This window comes from Ursus americanus, chromosome 13 (assembly GCF_024610735.1).
Source record: "Ursus americanus isolate L20-20 chromosome 13, mUrsAme1.1.p, whole genome shotgun sequence".
Classification (NCBI taxonomy): Eukaryota; Metazoa; Chordata; class Mammalia; order Carnivora; family Ursidae; genus Ursus; species Ursus americanus.
The window spans coordinates 2,636,382-2,657,569 of NC_142139.1; the positions used below are offsets into that span (position 1 = coordinate 2,636,382).

The 21,188-nt window shown below is 36.5% G+C and overlaps 1 protein-coding gene across 1 annotated transcript; it reads right to left on the reverse strand.

Annotated features, from left to right (window-relative positions):
* Positions 1-2,283: 2,283 nt before the first annotated feature.
* GIMD1 (GIMAP family P-loop NTPase domain containing 1) lies at positions 2,284-12,937 on the reverse strand. Its single transcript, XM_045799219.2, has 3 exons — positions 12,886-12,937; positions 11,200-11,594; positions 2,284-2,544 (listed from the first exon to the last, which is right to left on the reverse strand). The coding sequence occupies exons 2-3, from the start codon at positions 11,590-11,592 to the stop codon at positions 2,284-2,286; spliced, it is 654 nt and encodes a 217-aa protein (XP_045655175.1). The 5' UTR covers positions 11,593-11,594; positions 12,886-12,937.
* Positions 12,938-21,188: the final 8,251 nt, after the last annotated feature.

Consider the following 21,188-nt stretch of genomic DNA (forward strand, 5'->3'; position numbering starts at 1 on the left):
AGAACATCACAGAAATCTTCTTCTTTGAAACTGTAGGCACCTTCCCTCTATTAATTATTAACACCAGGCCAATCTCAAAGATCTTGAACCCTTAATGTCCTGTACAACAGAACATCTTTCCTGCAACTAGTATTTATGTTCTAGAAGAGTTAGCAGATATCAGATGAATGAAGGATATGAAGGACTTAAAACATGAATTTTCCCCTCTCTTTAACCACTCCAGTTTCAGCTTCTCAGTGTCAAATCTCTTTTTCTGGGGGTGCTTGGATGGCTCAGTGAGTTAAGCGTCTGCCTTTGGCTCGGGTCATGATCTCAGGGTCCTGGGATCGAGCCCCACATCAGGCTCCATGCTAAGCAGGGAGAGCCTGCTTCTCTCCCTGCCTCTGCCTCTGCTTCTCCCCCCAACCTGTGCTCTCTCTCTCAAATAAATAAGCAACAAAAAGTCTCTTTTTCTGTCACCAAGTGGCCAGCCCCTAGGGAAGTGTCAATTCCTATTTAGTTAAATCAGCTCCATTGTTGAAGCTCCCACTTTACAATCCTGGACCCATGGTAGAAGGGGCCCTGCAGAGAAATAAAGAGAGACATTGTTTCAAGTTGGAATTTGAATGACGCTTTCACGTAGAAGCATTTTATAAATTTTGGTTCTAGGCTTGCTAATAACATTTGTTCTAGAGTTCAGGTAAAATTAAGCATTAAGTAGGCTTTTGAGGGCTTTCCTGGGAGAATAATCACCATCTATAATCCTATTTCTAATAGGAAATACAGTGTATTGCACACTTAAAAAATATGAAACCAAGCTGTTTGTAAATTAGGAACTAAGTGAAAGAATGTTATAAATTATAAAGCTCATATACAAATGTTAAACATGAAGGTGATCTAGTTTTCATTTGGTGGTAGTCTTGGCTGTTATGATTGACTAGAATTATTTTCCTTCAGTCCTCACTGCTGCCTTTGAGACCATCCTGGAGTTCTCTACTAAGCCAAAGTGACTAATCTTGTAAGATAGAGAAGCCTCTTCTTCCAAGGGTTTATTCATTTTTGGTTATTACAATTGTTACCCTTGTTTTTGCCGCAGGGCTTGGCTCTGAATTTTTACCTACATCTCCAACCCTAAATAGGAACCACAGGTCATAAGAAGGTGGAAAGGAGGGGCGCCTGGGTGGCACAGCGGTTAAGCGTCTGCCTTCGGCTCAGGGCGTGATCCCGGCGTTGTGGGATCGAGCCCCACATCAGGCTCCTCCACTGTGAGCCTGCTTCTTCCTCTCCCACTCCCCTGCTTGTGTTCCCTCTCTCGCTGGCTGTCTCTATCTCTGTCGAATAAATAAATATAATCTTAAAAAAAAAAAAAAAAGAAGGTGGAAAGGAAAGGTAACATTTATTGAGCGTCTACGGTGAGCCAAGTTGTTTAATCATTACAGTAACTATCAAGTAGATGCTCCAAATGAGGATTTCACAGGGTTAAGTAATTTTCCTTGTCTAGTACCAAGTAAGTAGTGGAGCTAGGTTTTAAAATGTAGGTAATACTTTTTCATTTTAACTTTTATTTAAATATAACAGATACTAAACAGTTTATGAATCAGAAGTGTTCGTTGTTGAATTTTCACAAAGTAAACACTCTGAAACCAGCCTCCAGGTCAAAAAATGAAACATTACCGAAGTCTCAAAACTGCCCAGTGCATGCTCATTATTCTCTCCCCAAGAGTGACCTCTCCTGATTTCCAACACTCCTAACATCAGAGTAGTTTATATTACATCAGTTTTGACTGTTTTTGAACTTTATACGAATGGGATCATATAATATGTACTATTTCATGTCTGGCTTCTTTCAATTTTCTGTTTGGGCAGTTCATTGATACTGTTACATGCAGTTGTAGTTTGCTCATTCTCATTACTGTATAGTACTCCGTTGTGTGGATATACCTCAATTTGCTTATCCATTTTACTGTTAATGGATATTTGGATAATTTCCAATAGCTATTTAGCTATTATGGATAGTACTGCTATGAGCATTCTTGTACACACATGTCTTTTAGTGCACAAATGTACACATTTCTGCTGAATGTATACTTAGGAGGACAATGCTGTGTCATAGGATTTGCATTAGGAGTCTTGATTACTTTATATTCTTAACTGCCAAAGAGTTGTCCTAAAGTGGTTATACCAGTGTACACTCTCAACAGCAGCCTATGGGAATTCTGACAGTCTTCATCCGCTCTAACAGAGGCATTTTGAAACAAGGTTTCTGACTCTAAAACCCAATTTTCTTTTCCTTTTATCTAAATTTTATTTAAAGGTAAGAACTTGGTAGCAATTTTCTTTTATAAATTCCATGATTCTTTCTAAGATTTTTATTCTTTGTTCATTAAGTGAGTTTCCTTTTTTATACTGGAAAATATATCTGTGCTGAATAGAATTTAGGAGGGTCAGCAGTGTATCAGAGGCCTCATGCAAGTATTTATCTTCACTGAACCCAGCCTCTTCTATTTTCTCTGCATGGGTGAAAAGAATGGCAGTGTAATTCTTCCAAGCATGTCCCAGAAGTTCCTGAAAGAAAGAAGAAGTTAATTTCTATTTGCCTTGGCCTATTTTCCTCAAACCCAAGCAAAGGAGTTATTATGGTCCAACATAGACAGTCAACAGATCTGGATGTCATTATGTTACTAAGAGCTGGTATATGTAATGGGAAGTGAAGACGGAGTCAAATAATGTAAGTAAATGGAGAGAGATGGGTGGATTTTGAAAAAAGGGGGGGCTTTATTTCTCCATTTTATTTTGCTCTTATAATTTATGTATACACAACTTCAGAACCGTATATTATTAATGTTGCATATGATACAATTTCATTTACAACATCAGCAATAATTTGTATTTACGGCCAACCTGAAGCTGTTAGAACCACAGTTCCTTTAAGTCAAAGGACTTCAACCAAGGGAATTGTCATATCTTTTTTTGTAGGAATGTTGTGTTATTATCATAACTAAAAGTATCTTCTGAGGATTTATAATTATATAATCTGGTTACAATCTATTGATTAATCAGATGACATGTAATAGAAAAGCTAAGATCAAATTACATTTAGTGATTTGGAACAACTACAAAATATTACTGTGATTCACATCCTCTTCACTTCACATGCCTAGAATCAAGCCTGGCTTATCAGATGACTTCCTCTAATGTGGTTGAAAACATCGAGAAGACTGTTATTCCTTTGTTTAGTAACATGTGGAAGTTGGTTATGGAATAAATTCTTGTTTGATTAGTGAAAATAAGCTGATATAAAATGGGAGTAACAGCATATGGCAAATTGTTCACACAATGTGAAAGGTGTCTAGAAATAACCATTTAACATTTTTAATATTTCCAAAGTTATATGAAATCATGGCATTGTGAAAGTAAAATGCCATTCCCTTCATTCCAATATTCTCATTACCAAAATATTTTCAAAGTTGCTACCAGTTAATAATAGCAATTTGAAATTTAGACCCTCACCATCATCTCAAATAGAATGTTTAAGGTATTATTTATTTTTGAGTCTTCAGAAAAATATAAAATACTTAGGAATAAATATAACAAGAAATATCCAGGACCTCTAGTAATCAGAAGAAAGAAAAAAGGGAAATCAACTAATATTTAGTGCTAGATATTATGCTGGGCACTTTACATGCTTTATACATTTTGAAATTCAATGTAATGCTTTGTGGGAAATAGTATCAGTACACACTCTGGCTTAAAAAATCTTAAAAAATTGAAAGTTTGGGAAACTATTTTCAATGTATATAACAAATGTAGGATTGATTTTTATAAGATTGAAAAACTGAAAAAGGGAGAGAGATGAAGGAAGAAAGGAGGGAAGAATCAAGACATGTAAATAATATGAAACTATGGCAACTGTGGGACAATGTATTTAAACTTAAACATCTTGAGACCATGGTTACCAATTACAATTCCTAATACAGTTTGTCATTTATCAGAGCTATGTATTTACACATTTATCTCTGTAACTTGACCATGAGCTTTTGGAAGGCAGAGTCTATGTCTTTCTATATCAACCAAAGCCACTAGCATGTTGTAAACTCTCAATAGAAATTGGTTGGATTAATTTGGAATTTGGACCCTCACTGTCATCTCAAACAGAAGGTTTAGGGTTTTATTTATTTGTTTTGAGTCTTCAGTTTTGAAGTTGAGGGACACAAAATTTATCTTCCTGTAAAATTTCTCTTTTGTTCTATAGTTCATTCTCATGGACTTGCACGTAGTCTGTACTTTCTTCTTTGCGTTCAGAAAGACTCTCTCAATGAGTAAGTCCCAAATTTTTCCTCATATCTGTCTAAAGTTTATCTGTGCCATAGAATAATTGCATATTTCTGGTTCTCCAAAAAGTGCCCTGCCTGAAGAAAATCTGAATTGAAGTTTCAAGATCAGTACATTAAATGAATAATTATTTTTAACAGATTCAAACCTTACAAAAGAATTTTTAAAAAGGTACTTTAATTGGTATATTCTTATGTGCCCTCAAAACACAAATTAGCAAAATTTAAATTAACCCAACTTTTAAAGAAGATAGCTCTTTGTAAGTCTAAGTATGTGTGTTATGTAACATCACATTTTAGCTAATTGTGACATAGCAAAATTTGTCATATTCGGTATGTTGTAACATATTTCTTGTGAGAGATCAGAGAGTCACAAAATAAACTGGTGTTATGGTTTGAATTGTGTACCCCCCTCGAAACTCATATGTTGAAATCCTAACCTCTAGTACCTCAGAATATAACTTGATTTGGCAATAGGGTTGTTGCCAATGTAATTAGTCAAGTTAAGGCCACTAATGCAATACGATTGGTGCCCTTATAAAACAGAGAAATATGGGCAAAGATATGAATACAGGGGAAAATGCCATGCAAACATAAAGACAGTCATCCATAAGCCAAGGACAGAACCCTTGGATAGATTCTTCACTTACAGCCCACAGAAGGAACTAACCCTGCTAATGTTCCTTTCAGATTCCTAGCCTCCAGAACTGAGAGATAATACATTTCTGTTGCTTAAAAGCTACCCAGGTAGTGAACCTTGTTATGGCAGGCCTAGCAAATTAATACAAATAGCTGAAAAAGTAATGAAGTGCTAAATAGATCTAGATTCTGGGAATAAAAAGATCTGTGGGTTATGTACATCAGAACCACTTGAAATGCTTGCTACAAATGCATCAGAATCTTCAGGGATGGAACCTGGGAATTTGAATTTTAAAAAGAATTCCACGTGATTTATTCCTTCTGCAAATATTTATTGAGGGTTACTTTGTTCCAGGGACACTTTTCTGCTTGTATCTAGTGGAGATTCTTTCGTACTAACTTAGAACTGAGGGAGAGGGACAGACAGGAAAGAAAATACTTTCCATTTGTTATTATTGCAGGTGTTGTGATAGAAAATATATTAGTGCTATAGAGGCAGACATTTGGCCTGGTTTGGGGTGGGGGTGGAAAGTGAGGATAAGGGAAGAATCAGGAGAAGTTTTAGCATGTGATGATGCCTTGAGCCTAGGAATCAACAAGAGAGTTATGGGCCAGTGAAGACATACCAAGTAAAGAGAGTGATTGAGCCTTATTGGGGATCGTATAGTATTAGGACTTTACTTCTATGATGTGAAACTGCTGACTCTTGAACATTCTTGTCTCTGAAAGTTTCTCAAATTTAGAGCTAGTTCTGATATTCACCCAGTACATTATTGATATGTTTATTTTGATTGCCATAATATTGAAATGTGTGTTATAAGTTAATAAATAGACACTACATTTGACCTCTTGAGTGCTACCCCCCCAGGTCTACCCCTTGGATTTTGGTTGATGCATGAACCACATTTGTCATTAAATGTTTTTAAAACATCACCATAATAAAAATTCATGCTAAATAAATTGTTTGGCCCAAGTGATCCCTTCCGGAGTTATATATCCTAATACAGAATTCTTCTCTTGCTAGGTTACTACTTATTGCATTCAATGCTGTAACTTTCACAGTATGTCTTTAGTTCCTAGTTTTCTGGGTTGTAACGTTAACACATTCCCTTTTTGTCTCCACCAGACATTTCCTATACTTTAAACTATAATAACAGTCAGGAAAAATGAGTTAAACTACCTAAGGAAAATAGGTTTGTAAGCTCGACACCACTTACAAGTCCATGTGTTCAGCCACTGAGAAGTTTTTACATGTTGATAATTATTTATGAAAGGATGCTCATGTCCTAAACTGTGAGAGAAATTGCACTTTTGAATTACTGCCAAAAATAGAAGAGAATGGTTGATTTAGCTTATAATCTTTAGATTGATTTTTGGCCAGAAAATAGTTGACTATTTGAAAGTAGTGTCGCTTGGTGTATAGTCATCATGTTAGTGGCCAAACATGTTCTCTATGGACCCAGAGAAAGAATAATCACAGTTGATTGATACCTCACATAAAAATCCAAGAGTAAGATAAGTTAGTGTAAGTTATCTGGTGTTAATAATTTAAATATAGTACTAAGCTAGATGGAAATTTACAATCAATCATGAATTGTTGTTTCAGAGTGCTAATGGGTATGAGTCCTTCTAGTCTTTTGGGATAACTAGTTAGGATATAAACTTTGTTTTCCAGGAATTATGTTCATTTTCCCAGGACCTCACCAGCCCTGCCCCATTTGTTTGTGGTTGATGAAATCATAGCATCTGGACTTTTTAGGGGGAATATTTTAAAAAGCCAACTATTACATCAACTGAGAAAAAAATTATCATGGAACAGGAGGACAATAAGGACCATTCTTTGTATTTCATACTATTCCCTTACTCTCATCCCACTTAAAGCACCACATTTCCTTCTCCAAGAGCCGAATGATAAGACCTTGTTAGATCAGATTCAGTGAATATTCAGGCTTTGAGATCTTCTATGCAAATTGCCTTATTTTACAGAAGGGGCTATTGTGACATGTGACATTAAATGGCCAAAGCCGCACAGCTGACTGTTGGCAGGCCTGGGCCTATAACAGAGGTCCCCTACCTCCCCGGACCATGTCCTTCCTACTAATTTGGAGCTTCTTACTTTAACCTTTACTAAGCCAGTGAACTTTCTTCCCAGATTTTTTTTCTAAATTAATAGGGAAGTTCTTATTACATCAAGGCTGTGTAAATTTGATTTCACTCTGATTTTCTTCTGAAGCTTATCAAGATAATCCCGAAGAAGGTTACAAATAACATGTCCTAATTTTGGCATAAGACAAATACTGACAATAAAATTATAATGGCCATAGCTGACATTTAGTGTGCACTCGTCTTGTGCTAGTGCCTGAGTTAATTTACTGTTATGTTAATACGAAATTAGTCCTGAAAATAACCCAGTCAAGTAGACGCTATTATTTTTCCCAATTTACCAATGAAGAGATTCAAATTTAGAGAGGCTACTTGCTCAAGGTCACAAAGCAAATAAGTAACTAACTAGGAGCTTGAACACAAGTATAACTTACTCTGGAACACATGCTCTTAACCTCTGTAATAGATTGCTCGTAGCTAGTAATTCATTTGAATAGGTACTCATCACAATCTGCGTAGTGACAATAACAATAAAAATGTTAACAATGATAGTAATTTTCTGTGCATCTACTATAAGTCAGGCACAATGCCAGCACATTACATTCATTAAACATAATCCTTAAATCTCTTTAACATAGGTAAAATTATCCTCATTTTATAAGTGAGGAACAGAAGCCAAGAAACTCTTAGTAACATTTATAGTCACATACCTAGAATTGTAAGAAGGCTTATATTTCAACTAAATTCTGTCCAACAACTAAGCCTATTATCTTTGTTAAGTATTTCAGGCCTTGCATTGGCCTTTCTGAGCCTTTTGTGTACACCCCCACCTATAACATCAACATTTCAGTTGTTCATTCTAAATAAAAAATATCTGCTTGAAGCCTGATTATGTACAGTAATAATACTGATACCATGATAGTGGAAAGAATTTGGACTTCAATCAATTCCTGGATTCAATTCCTAGTGTAGTTTGGCTGCTTGCTAGCACTTTTCTTAAGGTGACTTTATTCTGTCTTCTCTTATTCATTATTCGTGGATTTTTAAATAACATTCAAATGATATTCAGATAATATTTAGATGAATCATTGCCTTTATTTCCCAATTCTGGGGAGATGACTCACTGACATCTCCACCATTTTGCTATAAATTATGAAGGCCTAACATAAATAAAGAAAAAGGGATCATTTGGGGAAATGTCTCACTTGTCATAGCTGGCAGCCTATGACCTCTCTAAAAAATACTAGAGCACAAATTAAAGAGAGATTTAAAGAGACCACAAGGAGGTACAGGAAAGAAGAGGTCACTTCTCTGGTATTGGCCTGTGGGCTCCTTCCAGGGCAGGCATGAGTGCCCCCAGAAAGGAGGAAAGGAAAAGGGAGAAGGCAGATATTCCATTCCCCATGTTGCATAAGCCAGCAAGAAAAAGAAACCAGGGTGTGTCTGAAACCAGAGGACCTTAACAACTCCTTGCTCTTCCTAACAGCTGTTGGTCCTATTGAATATTCAGACATTCTGCAGCTGCTCGCAATCTGTGAGCACATCCAGATGGCTGCCACCAGTAACTGAAGCACCTTCAGGAAGAAGGTCATAAACAGCCAGCTTGTGCATAGGCGATCTTCAACCAAAAATTATGATGGAAGCCCAGAACAGGACTGCAGTGCCTCCCAGGGGTCATGGGCCCCTCTGAAGCTTACTAAATCTTGGCTGCTGAGTTTTCCTGGGAGGGAAAAGATATTTATTTTAGAAAAAAAAAATCTGGATCTGAATATTACTCTAGCCCATCTCCTCTCTGCCTTTAAGTCATGAACTGGACACTGAATTAAGAAGGCAGTGGTAAGAGAAGGTGGCTGTATGCCAGGTACCTTTTAAAAAGATCAGAGACATGTATGAATCAAATTCACTTGCATAAAAAAAATTAGGGGATTACAATAGAGTTCTGTATCCTAAAACTGGAGAAAAATCTATTTTTAAAATGTCTTTTTTTTTAAGATTTTTTATTTATTAGTTTGGCGCAGAGAGAGAGAGCACACGCAGGGCATGTAGCAGGCAGAGGGAGAGGGAGAAGCAGACTCCCTGATGAGCAGGGAGCCCGATGTGGGGCTTGATGCAGGGCTCAATGCGGCACTAGATGCAGGGCTTGATATGGGGCTCAATCCCAGGACCCCGGGATCATGACCTGAGCCAAAGGCAGAAGCTTAACTGACTGAGCCACCCAGGTGCCCCTAAAAATGTTTGTCTTTTAAAATACCCTTTTTGGCTAAGCATAGGACCAGCATAGAGAAAAATTTGGAGACATATGGAGAGAAGTTATTTTGTGAGAAATATTTGTGCATTTATTTGAATTTACTGAGTTATATCCGTGTGTACCTTCAACTAAATGTTTATTTAATAGCAGCTTTAAATGAACTTCCAAACTTATTTAAAAAAATTACACTGATGGAATGGCAACAGGTTTTCCCCCACTTGATTTCTACCAGAAATATTGTTTGAAATGCAGGCTTTAATAGTTTGGGGGAGGTTTGTGGGCTTTCTTAGATTCCACATTGTTTCTTAATTGCAATCATCTTCTCTACTTTTGCACAGCATGTCCTTGATTTTTCAGGAGTTGGATGATGAGGGATATTTTTTATACTCTTGTCACCCTAATTTTTTCCGCTAGTTTATTGTGATTCCACATATGGCTTTTTTTCCCCCCCTCATTTTTAGAAACATGCACAGTTACTGAAAAAAAAAATATGTCTGTCATTTAGAACAATCTTATGCCTTTACTAGTTAAAGGGAAAAAATATTTCTTTGAATATAAGTATACCATCCTTCTAACTGTAACAGATCCTGTATCGATGTGATCAGGGATTGAACCAAAAGAAGAGTAGCATTTATACAAATTCTTGAATGAAAAATGTCTGCTCTCTATTCTCCCTGTAGTTTACCTGTGGAGCTTCTAGTAGTGATGAGTTCTCTTATCTCCGTGACTTAATGAAGCTACTGAGTAATATTAGTCAAGTCCAGCAGTTAAATTTGGGTGGCCCCAGACTAGAGAATCAAGAGACTGAGTAGAATGGAGCAGCTCAGTGAGCAGTTTCCGGGAATTCTTGGTTATAGATGGACTTGGTTCATATATTGTATGTAACATATGCAAGTATTACTCCTTCCATCTCCTAGTTATAGCCATACTCAGAAGCCCTCTCTATTCCCCAGTCCATACCTAGACTGGCTGAACAAGCTTCCAACTTAGCAACTTCTAATACATGAACAAATAAACATGGATGGACCACTAGGCAAAGGTGGCATATGTTATTCATGTTCACACTGAGGCCCCTGTGGTTTTTGTGGTCTTTGCTTGGCTACAGTGGATCAGTTGCTGACCCTACAGATGATGAGGCGCTCAGAGCATCTGAAATTCCTGATTTGTTTCCTATAAATAAAGCATAGCTCACTGTGATGTAAGTCGCAGTGAAGCCTGCTTTCCCCTGGGCCATACATTATGCTACTTTGGCACTTAATGCATTGTCTTGTACTTGTTTATCTATTTGTGTCTTCTAGACTATAAGTTTTTTGAGGGCAGGGCTCATATTGTTCACCAATCATTAAGCTCTGTGTAAGTACCTGATACAGTTTTCAGTGACTGAATCAGTGAATGAACACCCATTTGTTGGTGAAGTATAAGAGATTGTCCCTTGATGTTAAATGGATGCAAGTTTTAGTAGTTCTTAAACTTTGCCATTTAAAAAAAATATATTGGAAAATTTATGCAAATGCAGGTATGCAGGTTCTCCTCTTGAAATTCTGTTTCAGTAGGACTTGGATGAATACGCATTTTTAACAACAGCCCAGTTGATTCTGAAGCAGATAGTCTGAAGAACACATTTACAAACTCATTCAGGGGTTAGTTAACCTCTGAAATCTAGCATCTTATGGGGGGAGGGGGTTGTCTATGACCTAGCTGTAAAATGACTAACTGAATTCCTCTAAAGGAAATTGTAAAAATGACTCTTAGTAGGAAAAATCAAGTAATTTTTACCATTTCTATATGACCAACACTTGTTTTAAACTTGCTCTAAACTACTCTTTTGAGCAGACTGTCATAGGATAATGTCCTCCAAATAGAAATAATGGCATTAGTGTAATTGCTTTTTTGTATTACCTGAATCATCTGGACTGAGGAAGATGCTTCCTGTCCGCAGAGAGGCACATCTGCTCTCTGGACCAGCAGCGCAAGATGGAGACCCTCCTGCCCGAAGTGATGTGCCAGGGCCTCCTTGACCTCCTGTTTCACATGCTCCTGTTTCAACCTGCTGTGTGGATAACCTGGAGTGTCCAACACTTGGATCTGCAGGGTTATCTCTTGGCCACCTCGACGCATGAAGCCACAGAGGTGACAACTGCGGCCCAGACAACAGTCTTTGGTTACAGAACTTGGAGAAAAGCTGCTGTGGAAGTCAGTGCTCCCCAGAAGAATGTTCCCAGCAGAACTTTTTCCACTCTGAGTCATGCCAAAGAGGGCCAAATTGATGATCATCTTGCTGGAGTCTGTCATGTCTGTGGGTAAACAGAGGCTCAGCATAAGCAGTTAGGCTTCTACATTCACCTAGTATAAGGCTTCTTACTTGGCCTGGAGCACTCCTGGTCCTACTTTTGGCTTACTTGCCCCTCATTCATAGTGACTAAAGCGTGGAGGAGTGCTGCACTAAAGTGGAGACACTCCAGTGACAGTGGGAAGATTGAAATAATATTGGTAGTTTGCAGTGGGAGAGGAAAGAGAAGTCAAATACAGACAAGGAAGAGAGAAGGAAACAATAATTGCAGGAAAATCAGGGGAAAAAACCCAAATTACATGAATATAATGTAAACCATGTTTAGGAGGAATATGTTAACCCATCAATGTGGCAGGTGAGTCAGTTTAGCAATGGGTGCTGAGGTTTCTGAGTTCATAACGAGACTAGCAGCAGTATTTGAAAATCAATCACTCTTGGAGGAGAAGTAGGAACAGAAGAGTGGAAATAATGGATCTTTCTGGCATTTTAAATAACATCCCTTACCCACCTCCCCAGCCCTGGAATACACAAGTGGCATCTGCAAAAAATTATCTTTCCTGACTTCCTGAATGTTTGTCTCCTATGAAACATGAATACTGTTAAAGAAGATTTTTGTTTTTGTTTACTTTTTTTTTTTTTTTACAACCAGGCAACATTCTGACGAAAATGAGAACTGCTTGTAATTTCTGTTACGAAATAATTAATAAATCATTTCCATGGTCCACCATAGTAACTTAATTGGCTTTTGAATAAAGGAAGTAAAGCCCAACACATTGTGTAGCTCAGTTAGGAGGGAGGAGAATCTTGGGAGAATCTATTCCATTTACGGCACCCCTAAAATGGAAGTAATCTTTTGTGTAGAACATAAGCATTTTAAGGTCATTGATCATTTTCATTAGATCAGTAAGACAGAGCTACAGGCCAATTGCCAAATGAACTCAACCTGCTGATTCAGAAGTAAGGGCATTTAATTAAAATTGTGTATTTATTATTTTTGCTTATAACTTGTACTTCTATTATTCAGTTTTATATACCCCTGGTCTTTCTTGCCCTCTATTGCCCCTCACCCCAATATCCCTAGACTCCAATATGAACATTTTGAAGGAACCTCACACCCCCACACAAAAGACACTCATTTTTGGAGTCCCTCAAGGTGACCCCAGTTTACCCAGCTCATTCAGCTATGTCGGCTGAACCACAGTCACTCAAATTTCCTTTTACTCCTGAATCAAATGCATGATTAAAAAAATAATTACTATTATAGAATCCCAATACACTTGCTGTACGTCACCTACCTTTTCCAATCTTAAAAATACTTCTTCCACAAAGACTTCCCTGGAGCTGGTACAGTTGTGCTTGATATGAACTTTAACCTTCTGACAATGTTACCGTACCACTCTGGGACTGATACTGTATGTATTTTATTTAGTTAATCTATTACCAGAATCCTCTCCATAAGTGGTTAGTTGTCTTCCTCTAATCAGCACTGACTTTTTTTTTTGTCATCTGACAGGCTGATTTCAACAGATACTTCCTGAAACTTTATTTCCAAGATTAAATTCTTTGTTTTAGGGCATTGCTGATAGGTAACAGCTTATCTATGGCATAAAGAAATTCAAGATTGACAACTTTTAAACACAAACTAGACATTCAAAAGCAATGGTCACAATTTTTTCCATTATAAATGATGGAACGTTCCTCATTTACACTACTTCATTTAAAGTTTCAACAAATAGATATGCAATATACATGCAATCAATAGATATTGAGTTCATAACAATATTTAGTTCATAAATTCAAAAATTCTATAAGAAAACGTTTGGCTATTTCCATGGAATTGAAATTATCTTATCCTAACTGATGTAATCACTAGCATGATCCTATCTGCACATGTAGTTCCCATATCAATTAATGATAGCACATTTCAGAAAAGGAGTACAACTAACTGTAAATTGAGGCCAAATACAGTTTTCTTAAAATTGGGGTTTCATTTTGTTATTGAAAGCTTTAATTTTTTCTCTATATAACCCATACTTTTCCAACTACCTTTTCAGTGTGTAAGATGTAGAAACCTTAGTATGGTTGTTTATATTCTGGTTCATCTTCTCCTATACCTCTCAAAAAGTCTGTGAAGTATGTATTTATGTGTGAAGGAATCTTGGAGACATCTGGAATGCCTTATGATTTCATGGGCAGAAAGTTAAAAAGTCTTCCTGCGTGGATATAACAAGGAGAGCATGAACCGTTTTCATTCATCTGACAAGCACATTTGGCTTTCTTGAATGAAGCAGAAAGAACCTCCCCCAGGTGGCAGTAGTAGCCTGTTTCCTAAGAAGTGATTTTGAACTGGAATTTATTTTCATTTTCTTCGTCAAGCCATAAACTGACATTCTTCAAACTGGCAACCTACATCAACACATATGAATTGTGTGGAAGATCTTTTGAATAAAGGTAAAATGAAGCTATCTTTCCTATGTTCTATATAAAATGTGACAAGCGTAAAAGGTTCTTAGTTTTCAAACCCTCCACTTCGCAATCATAGTTTAAATCATTTGCTGAATGCAACAGTTGACAGTTTAACAAATAAGGTTCAAAGTTCATATGTGTGGTTAAAAGTTCCAATGAGGCTGCAAAATTTAAAAATAATTTCCAACAGGTTTAATGGTGGTTTTAGATCTAAGCCAATTTAGAGATTATATAGAAGGGTAATGTATTGATATTAGCTGATGTTAAATAATTGATGTTAATTCTCTTTGGATCAGAGTGAAAAAACAACTTGAAAAATTACCTTCACTCTTTACAGAAATTTGGCTAAATATAATGTCAGTGGGATAAAACTGTATTACTTTAATGGCTGGCTCTAGGATATCTCTGAGGAAGGAAGTTGTCTTTTAGAAAATAGTTCAGTTAGCTACTTGAAGTAGAAAAGGGGATCCTGATAAGGTAAGTCAGACTCACAAAAAGTGATCACCAAACTGCTGGGAATTGGGGAAGAGCCAAGAAGAGAGTAGATTTCAGGGTATATCAAGAATGGATGGATGGAGGGAGGGAGGAAGAGAGGGAGAGAAGGGGAAAGGAGAAGGTAGTAGGGGACATTAGAACATGGCAAGAATCTGGATTTCCCACTTATGCAAATAGCTAAAGGACTATGTTAGAACAGAGAAGCTAATGTTCAATTTTAAGTTCCTTCCATTTCTGGGATATAAAGTAAGCTGTGTTCATGATTACTTTGTATGAAGTGGATTTTTATTTTTGTTTTGTTTTTGGTTGTTGTTAGAATTTTATTTTATTTTATTTATTTTATTTTATTTTATTTTGATAGAAATTAATGGAGAAACCTGAGGTCCCCCCTAGGTTAGCACAGGATAAAGACCACAGAAGTTGGAGATTGGAAATGACATCTGAACTGAAGTAATTGAGCAGAGGCAGGAGGTTGAAGCTAAAAGGATGCTAGTCCCTGGGAGCTTTCTGGGAAGGATCTTAGACTTCACACAGTCTCTGAAGTGAGATATGTAGTAAGGGTGACTCTAGCTGACACGAGTAACAATTATATTTCAAATTACACACATCAGCACAGTATTAGTTTGCTAGGACTATCAGAGCAAAATGTCATAGACTGAGTGGTTTAAATAACAAAAGTTAATTTTCTCACAGTTTTTGAGGCTAGAAGTGTGAGTTTAGGGTATCAGCAGGGTTGGTTTCTCCTGAAGCCTCTCTCCTTAGCTTGTTATGGTCATCTTCTCCCTGTCTCTTCACATGGTCTTTCCTGTGTATGTTTCTGTGCAAATTTTTTCTTCTTATAAGGACACCAGTCATAGTGGGTTAGAGCCCACCATGATGACCTCATTTTAACTTAATTGTTTTAACTTAATTGCCTCTTTTAAAGGCTCTGTCTCCAAATACAGTCATATTCTGAGGTACCAGAGGTTAGGATTTTAACATATGAATTTGGGAGAGACATAATTCAGCTCATAATGCACATATACACACATATATATTAACACTTGCGCATATATGTATACATTATAATTATAAAAATTTTATATCTTTATACTCAGTAAAATTGTGTCTCTATACTCCACAAAATTGAGGTTTAGTATAAGCAGTCCTGGACTTATGGTAATTTGACTTAACAGGTACTCTCATAGTTGTAAATAATTTCCAATTTTCATTGACTTGAACTGTGAACACATTGCTCATTTGTTATGTCTTTTCATAATAAAGAAGACCCTTAGAGTAATAACCAGAATCTGTAATTATGATGTCTAAATGACCTTAATCTTGGCCAACACTGTTCTAAGTGGAGGGGAGCACTGATAAGCTGGCTACATTTGGTGGTAACTTAATTAACTCCGTCTGAGCTGATCTTAGAATGAGACATCAGATCTTACCTTTCCAAAAATTTTAGAGAGCACTGGTCAGCAGTTTAAATTTGGGGGACAGTCCTAATTTGAATTCATTCTGAAGGTTCTTGGAGCCATAAAGAATGCCCGTGTCTGAATAGGAATTCTGATGGGAGACAAGGTCTTCAGTCCAAACTTGGCTGGTTTCACATTTTAAAGACTGTACCAGTCTCATCCTCACTCAGGAAAATTTACGATGTTGTTTTTTGTTTGTTTGCTTGTTGCTTTCCTTCTGAGTATTTCTGATTGATTTTTTAAAGGATAATAAATAAGTATATTTCAAAACATCTAGGAAAAGAGGGGAAAATAGGGTCATTTAAAACATTTTAGTTCCTGGCCCACATGGGACAGTGGCTCCTCTTGGGGACTGACACAGTAAACACATTTCTTTTTCCAAATTACCTATGTCCTCCCCCTATTTACTCCTCTTCCTTAAGCAACCCCACTGTGATGAGAGGAATTAAAGATGGGATTATGTTTAGCATGTAAATAGTGTTCAGGCAAGACTAATTGTTGGCAATTACTTAATCAGTGTGGTATTCTTTTGCTAAGCTACTGCATTCAGTTTTCTAAGATTTACTTAAAATTTTAGCAACTTTCTTAATAGCAAAATTGCTTTATAGATTTCTATTTTTTATTCTATATTTGTTAGGGTTTCAGATCAAGAATATACTAACCTCTTCAGATGAATTAGAAAAAATTCTTTCTTTTGTGATAGTCTGCAATAATTTAGATACCTTGGCAATTATTCATATCTGGAAGGTTTGAAGAAACTTTCACAAAAACAGGCCCAGCAGCTTTCTAGAGGTCATTCCAGAATAACTTAAAAAATTTCTGCCATAGTAATTTGACTCTTCTTTTGTCAATTTTGATGATTTTTATATTTTATATTTTAGCATGGATCCCTCTTCTTGTTCTGTGATGGCTTATATATTGGATTTGACTTTACATACTTAGTAAATGTTTGTTTGCACACATGTGTATGTGTGTGCACATGTGTACATGCATTTAACTTTTATAGCTTCAAATGGATTTCCATTAATATAAATGAAATTTATAATCTGATACCTCTAGAATATAATGAATAATGTGACGTAAAGTAACTCAACTTTTGGTTACCAGCTTTGAGCCCTTTAGGTTGAACACTAAGAATCATGTTATCATTTACAACTGTAATATAATAAGTCATCATATAAATATATGCTATTAATGAAAAATGAATGCAAACTTGAAAACAAGAGAAAAATTAGTAGGCTTTTTGTTCATTTGTTTGTTTTTAGGTTTTTATTTAATCACACTGTACTCATCACAAGTGCACTCCAAAATCCCCATCACCTATTTCACTCATCCCCCTGCCACCTCACCTCCCACAACCATCAGTTTGTTCTCCAGTTAAGGGTCTGTTTCTTGGTTTGTCTCTCTCTCTCTCTCTCTCTCTCTCTTTATTTCCCTTTGCTTGTTTGTTTTGTTCCTTAAATTCCACATATGTATGAAATCATACGGTATTTTTCTTTCGACTTATTTCACTTAGCATTATTCTCTAGCTCCATTCATGTTGTTGCAAATGGCAAGATTTCATTCTTTCTTATGGCTGAGTAATATTCCATTACACACACACACGATACAGCTTCTTTATCCATTCATCAATTGATGGACATTTGGACTGCTTACATATCTTGACTATTGTAAATAATGCTGCAATAAAGGCAGGAGTGCATATATTCCTTTGGATTAATGTTTCTGTATTCTTTGAGTAAATACCCAGTTGCGCGATTGCTGGTCATAGGGTATTTCTATTTTTAACTTTTTGAGGAACCTCCATGTTGTTTTCCAGAGTGGCTACACCAGTTTGCATTCCCACCAGCAGTGCAAGAGGGCTCCCCTTTCTCCACATCCTCATCAACACCTTTTGTTTCTTGTGGTTTTGATGTTAGCCATTCTGACAGATGTGAGGTGATATCTCATTATAGTTTTTGTGTGTGTGTGTGTGATGCCTTTTTTAAAAAATTTTTTTATTATAATAATTTTTTTATTATATTATGTTAGTCACCACACAGTACATCCCTAGTTTTTGATGTAAAGTTCCATGATTCATTACTTGAGTATAACACCCAGTGCACCATGCAATACGTGCCCTCCTTAATACCCATCACCGGCCTATCCCATTCCCCCACCGCCCTCCCCTCTGAAGCCCTCAGTCTGTTTCCCAGAGTCCACAGTCTCCCATGGTTCATCTCATCGTAGTTTTGATTTGCACTTCCCTGATGAGAAGTGATGTTGAGCATCTTTCCATGTGTCTGTTGATCATCTGTATGTCTTCTTTAGAAAAACATCTATTCATGTTTTCTGCCCATTTTTTAAACTGGATTATTTTTTGGGGTCTGTGTGTGAAGTTTTGTAAGTTCTTTATATATTTTGGATACTAACCTTTTATTGGTTATGTCATTTGCAAATATCTTCTCCCATTCAGGGGGTTGCCTTTCAGTTTTGTTGATTATTTCCTTTACTGTGCAGAAGCTTTTCATTTTGATGTAGTTCCAATAGTTTATATTTGCTTTTGTTTCTTCTAGAAAGAAGTTACTATGACCAATGTGAGAGAAATTACTGCCTATGCTGTCTTCTAGGATTTTTATGGTTTCAAGTCTCATTTAGGTCTTTTATCCATTTATTTATTTATTTTTGTATAGGGTATAAAAGCAAGTGGTCCAGTTTCATTCTTTTGCATGTTGCTGTCCAGTTTTCCTAATCCATTTTTTGAAGAGACTGTCTTTTTTCCTTTGGATATTCTTTCCTGATTTGTTGAAGATTACTTGACCATATAGTTGTGGGTCCATTTCTAGGTTTTGTATTCTGTTCCTTTGATCCATGTGTCTATTTTTGTGCCAGTACTATACTGTTTTTATTACTACAGTTCTGTAATATAACTTGAAGTCTGCAGTTGTTATGCCTCTAACTTTGCTTTTCTTTTTCAAGATTGCTTTGGCTATTTAGGGTCTTTTGAGGTTCCATACAAATTTTAAGATTGTTTTAGTTCTGTGGGAAAAAAATGCTGTTGGTATTTTGACAGAAATTGCATTAATGTGTAGATTTCTTTAGGTAGTATAGACATTTTAAAATATTTGTGCTTCCAATCCATGCGCATAGAATGCCTTTCCATTTCTTTGTGTCATCTTCAATTTCTTTCCTCAGTGTTTTATAGTGTTCAGAGTACAGGCCTTTCACCTCTTTGGTTAGGTTTACTCCTAAGTATCTTATTATTTTTGGTGCAATTGTAAATAGGATTGTTTTCTCCATTTCTCTTTCTGCTGCATCATTATTGGTGTATAGAAATACAACAGATTTCTGTACACTGATTTTGTATCCTTTGACTTTACTGAATTCATTTATCAGTTCTAGCAGCTTTTTTTTTTTTTAAAGATTTTATTTATTTATTTGACAGAGATAGAGACAGCCAGCGAGAGAGGGAACACAAGCAGGGGGAGTGGGAGAGGAAGAAGCAGGCTCATAGCGGAGGAGCCTGACGTGGGGCTCGATCCCGGAACGCCGGGATCACACCCTGAGCCGAAGGCAGGCGCTTAACCGCTGTGCCACCCAGGCACCCCGTTCTAGCAGCTTTTTGGTGGAATCTTTCAGGTATTCTATATATAGTATCATGTCAGCTGCAAATAGTGAAAGTTTTACTTCTTCCTTACCAATGTGGATGCCTTTTATTTCTTTTTGTTGTCTGATTTTTTGTCTGATTTCTATGGCTAGGACTTCCAGTACTATGTTTAATAAAAGTTCCTGACTTTCAAGGGAAAGGCTCTCAGTTTTTCCCCATTGAGGATGATGTTAGCTGTGGGTTTTTCATATATGGCCTTTATTATGTTGAATTATGTTCCCTCTAAACCTACTTTGTTGAGGGTTTTTATCATGAATGGATGTTGTACTTTGTCAAATGCTTTTTCTGTGTCTATTGATATGATCATATGGTTCTTATCCTTTCTCTTATTGATGTGATGTGTCATGTTGATTGATTTGTGAATATTGAACCACCCTTGAAACCCGGGAATAAATCCCATTTGATTGTGGTGAATGATTTTTTAAATGTGTTGTTGGATTCAGTTTGCTAGTATTTTGTTTATGACTTTTGCATATATGTTCATCAGAGATCCTGGCCTGTAGTTCTCTTTTTTGTGGTGTCTTTACCAAGGTAATGCTGGCTTTATAGAATAAATTTGTAAGTTTTCCTTCCTTTTCTATTTTTTGGAATAGTTTGAGAAGAATAGGTATTAACTCTTCTTTAAATGTTTGGTAGAATCCATCTGGGAAGTCATCTGGTCCTGGATTTTTTTATTGTTGTTGTTGGGAGTTTTTTGATTACTGATTCAATTTCTTTGCTGGTAATTGGTATGTTTAAATCTTCTATTTCTTCCTATTTCAGTTTTGATAGGTTATATGTTTCTAGGAATTTATCTGTTTCTTTTAGGTTGTCCAATTTTTTGGCATATAGTTTTTCTTAATATTCTCTTAGAATTGTTTGTGTATCTGTGGTGTTTGTTGTTATTTCTCCTGTCTCATTTATGATTTTATTTATTTAGGTCCTTCCCATTTTTTTCTTGGCAAGTCTGGCTAGAGGCTTATCAATTTTATTGATTTTTTTCAAAGAAACAGCTCCTGGTTTCATTGATCTTTTCTATTGCTTTTCAGTTTGTGTATCATTTATTTCTGCTCTGATGTTTATCATTTCCTTCCTTCTGCTGGTTTTCGGTTTTGTTTGTTTTCTTTTTCAAGCTTCTTTAGATGTAAGGTTAGATCGCTTATTTGAAACTTTTCTTGCTGCTTGAGGTAAGCCTGTATTGCTATAAACTTCCCTCTTAGAACTACTTTTGCTGTGTCCCAAAGTTTGAACCGTTGTGTTTTCATTTTCATTTGTTTCCATGTAATTTTTAATTTCTTTTAATTCCTGTTTGACCCATTCATTGTTTAGTAGCATGTTATTTAATCTCCATGTATTCATGGTCTTTCCAGATTTCTTCTTGTGGTTGACTTCTAGTTTCACAGTGTTGTGGTCAGAAAAGATTCATGGTAGGGTGCCTGGGTGGCACAGTTGGTTAAGTGTCTGACTCTTGGTCTCAGCTCAGTTCATGATCTCAGGGTTGTGAGATCAAGCCCCACATTGAGCTCCACACTCAGCGCAGAGTTTGCTTAAGACT

Bases quoted from the DNA above. Each gene is read 5' to 3' on its own strand.
- GIMD1 (XM_045799219.2), bottom strand. From the start codon at position 11,592: ATGACAGACTCCAGCAAGATGATCATCAATTTGGCCCTCTTTGGCATG. The intron at 2,545-11,199 runs GTAATACAAAAA...TCTTTCTTTCAG, and splicing joins CCTCAGTCCAGATGATTCAG to GAACTTCTGGGACATGCTTG.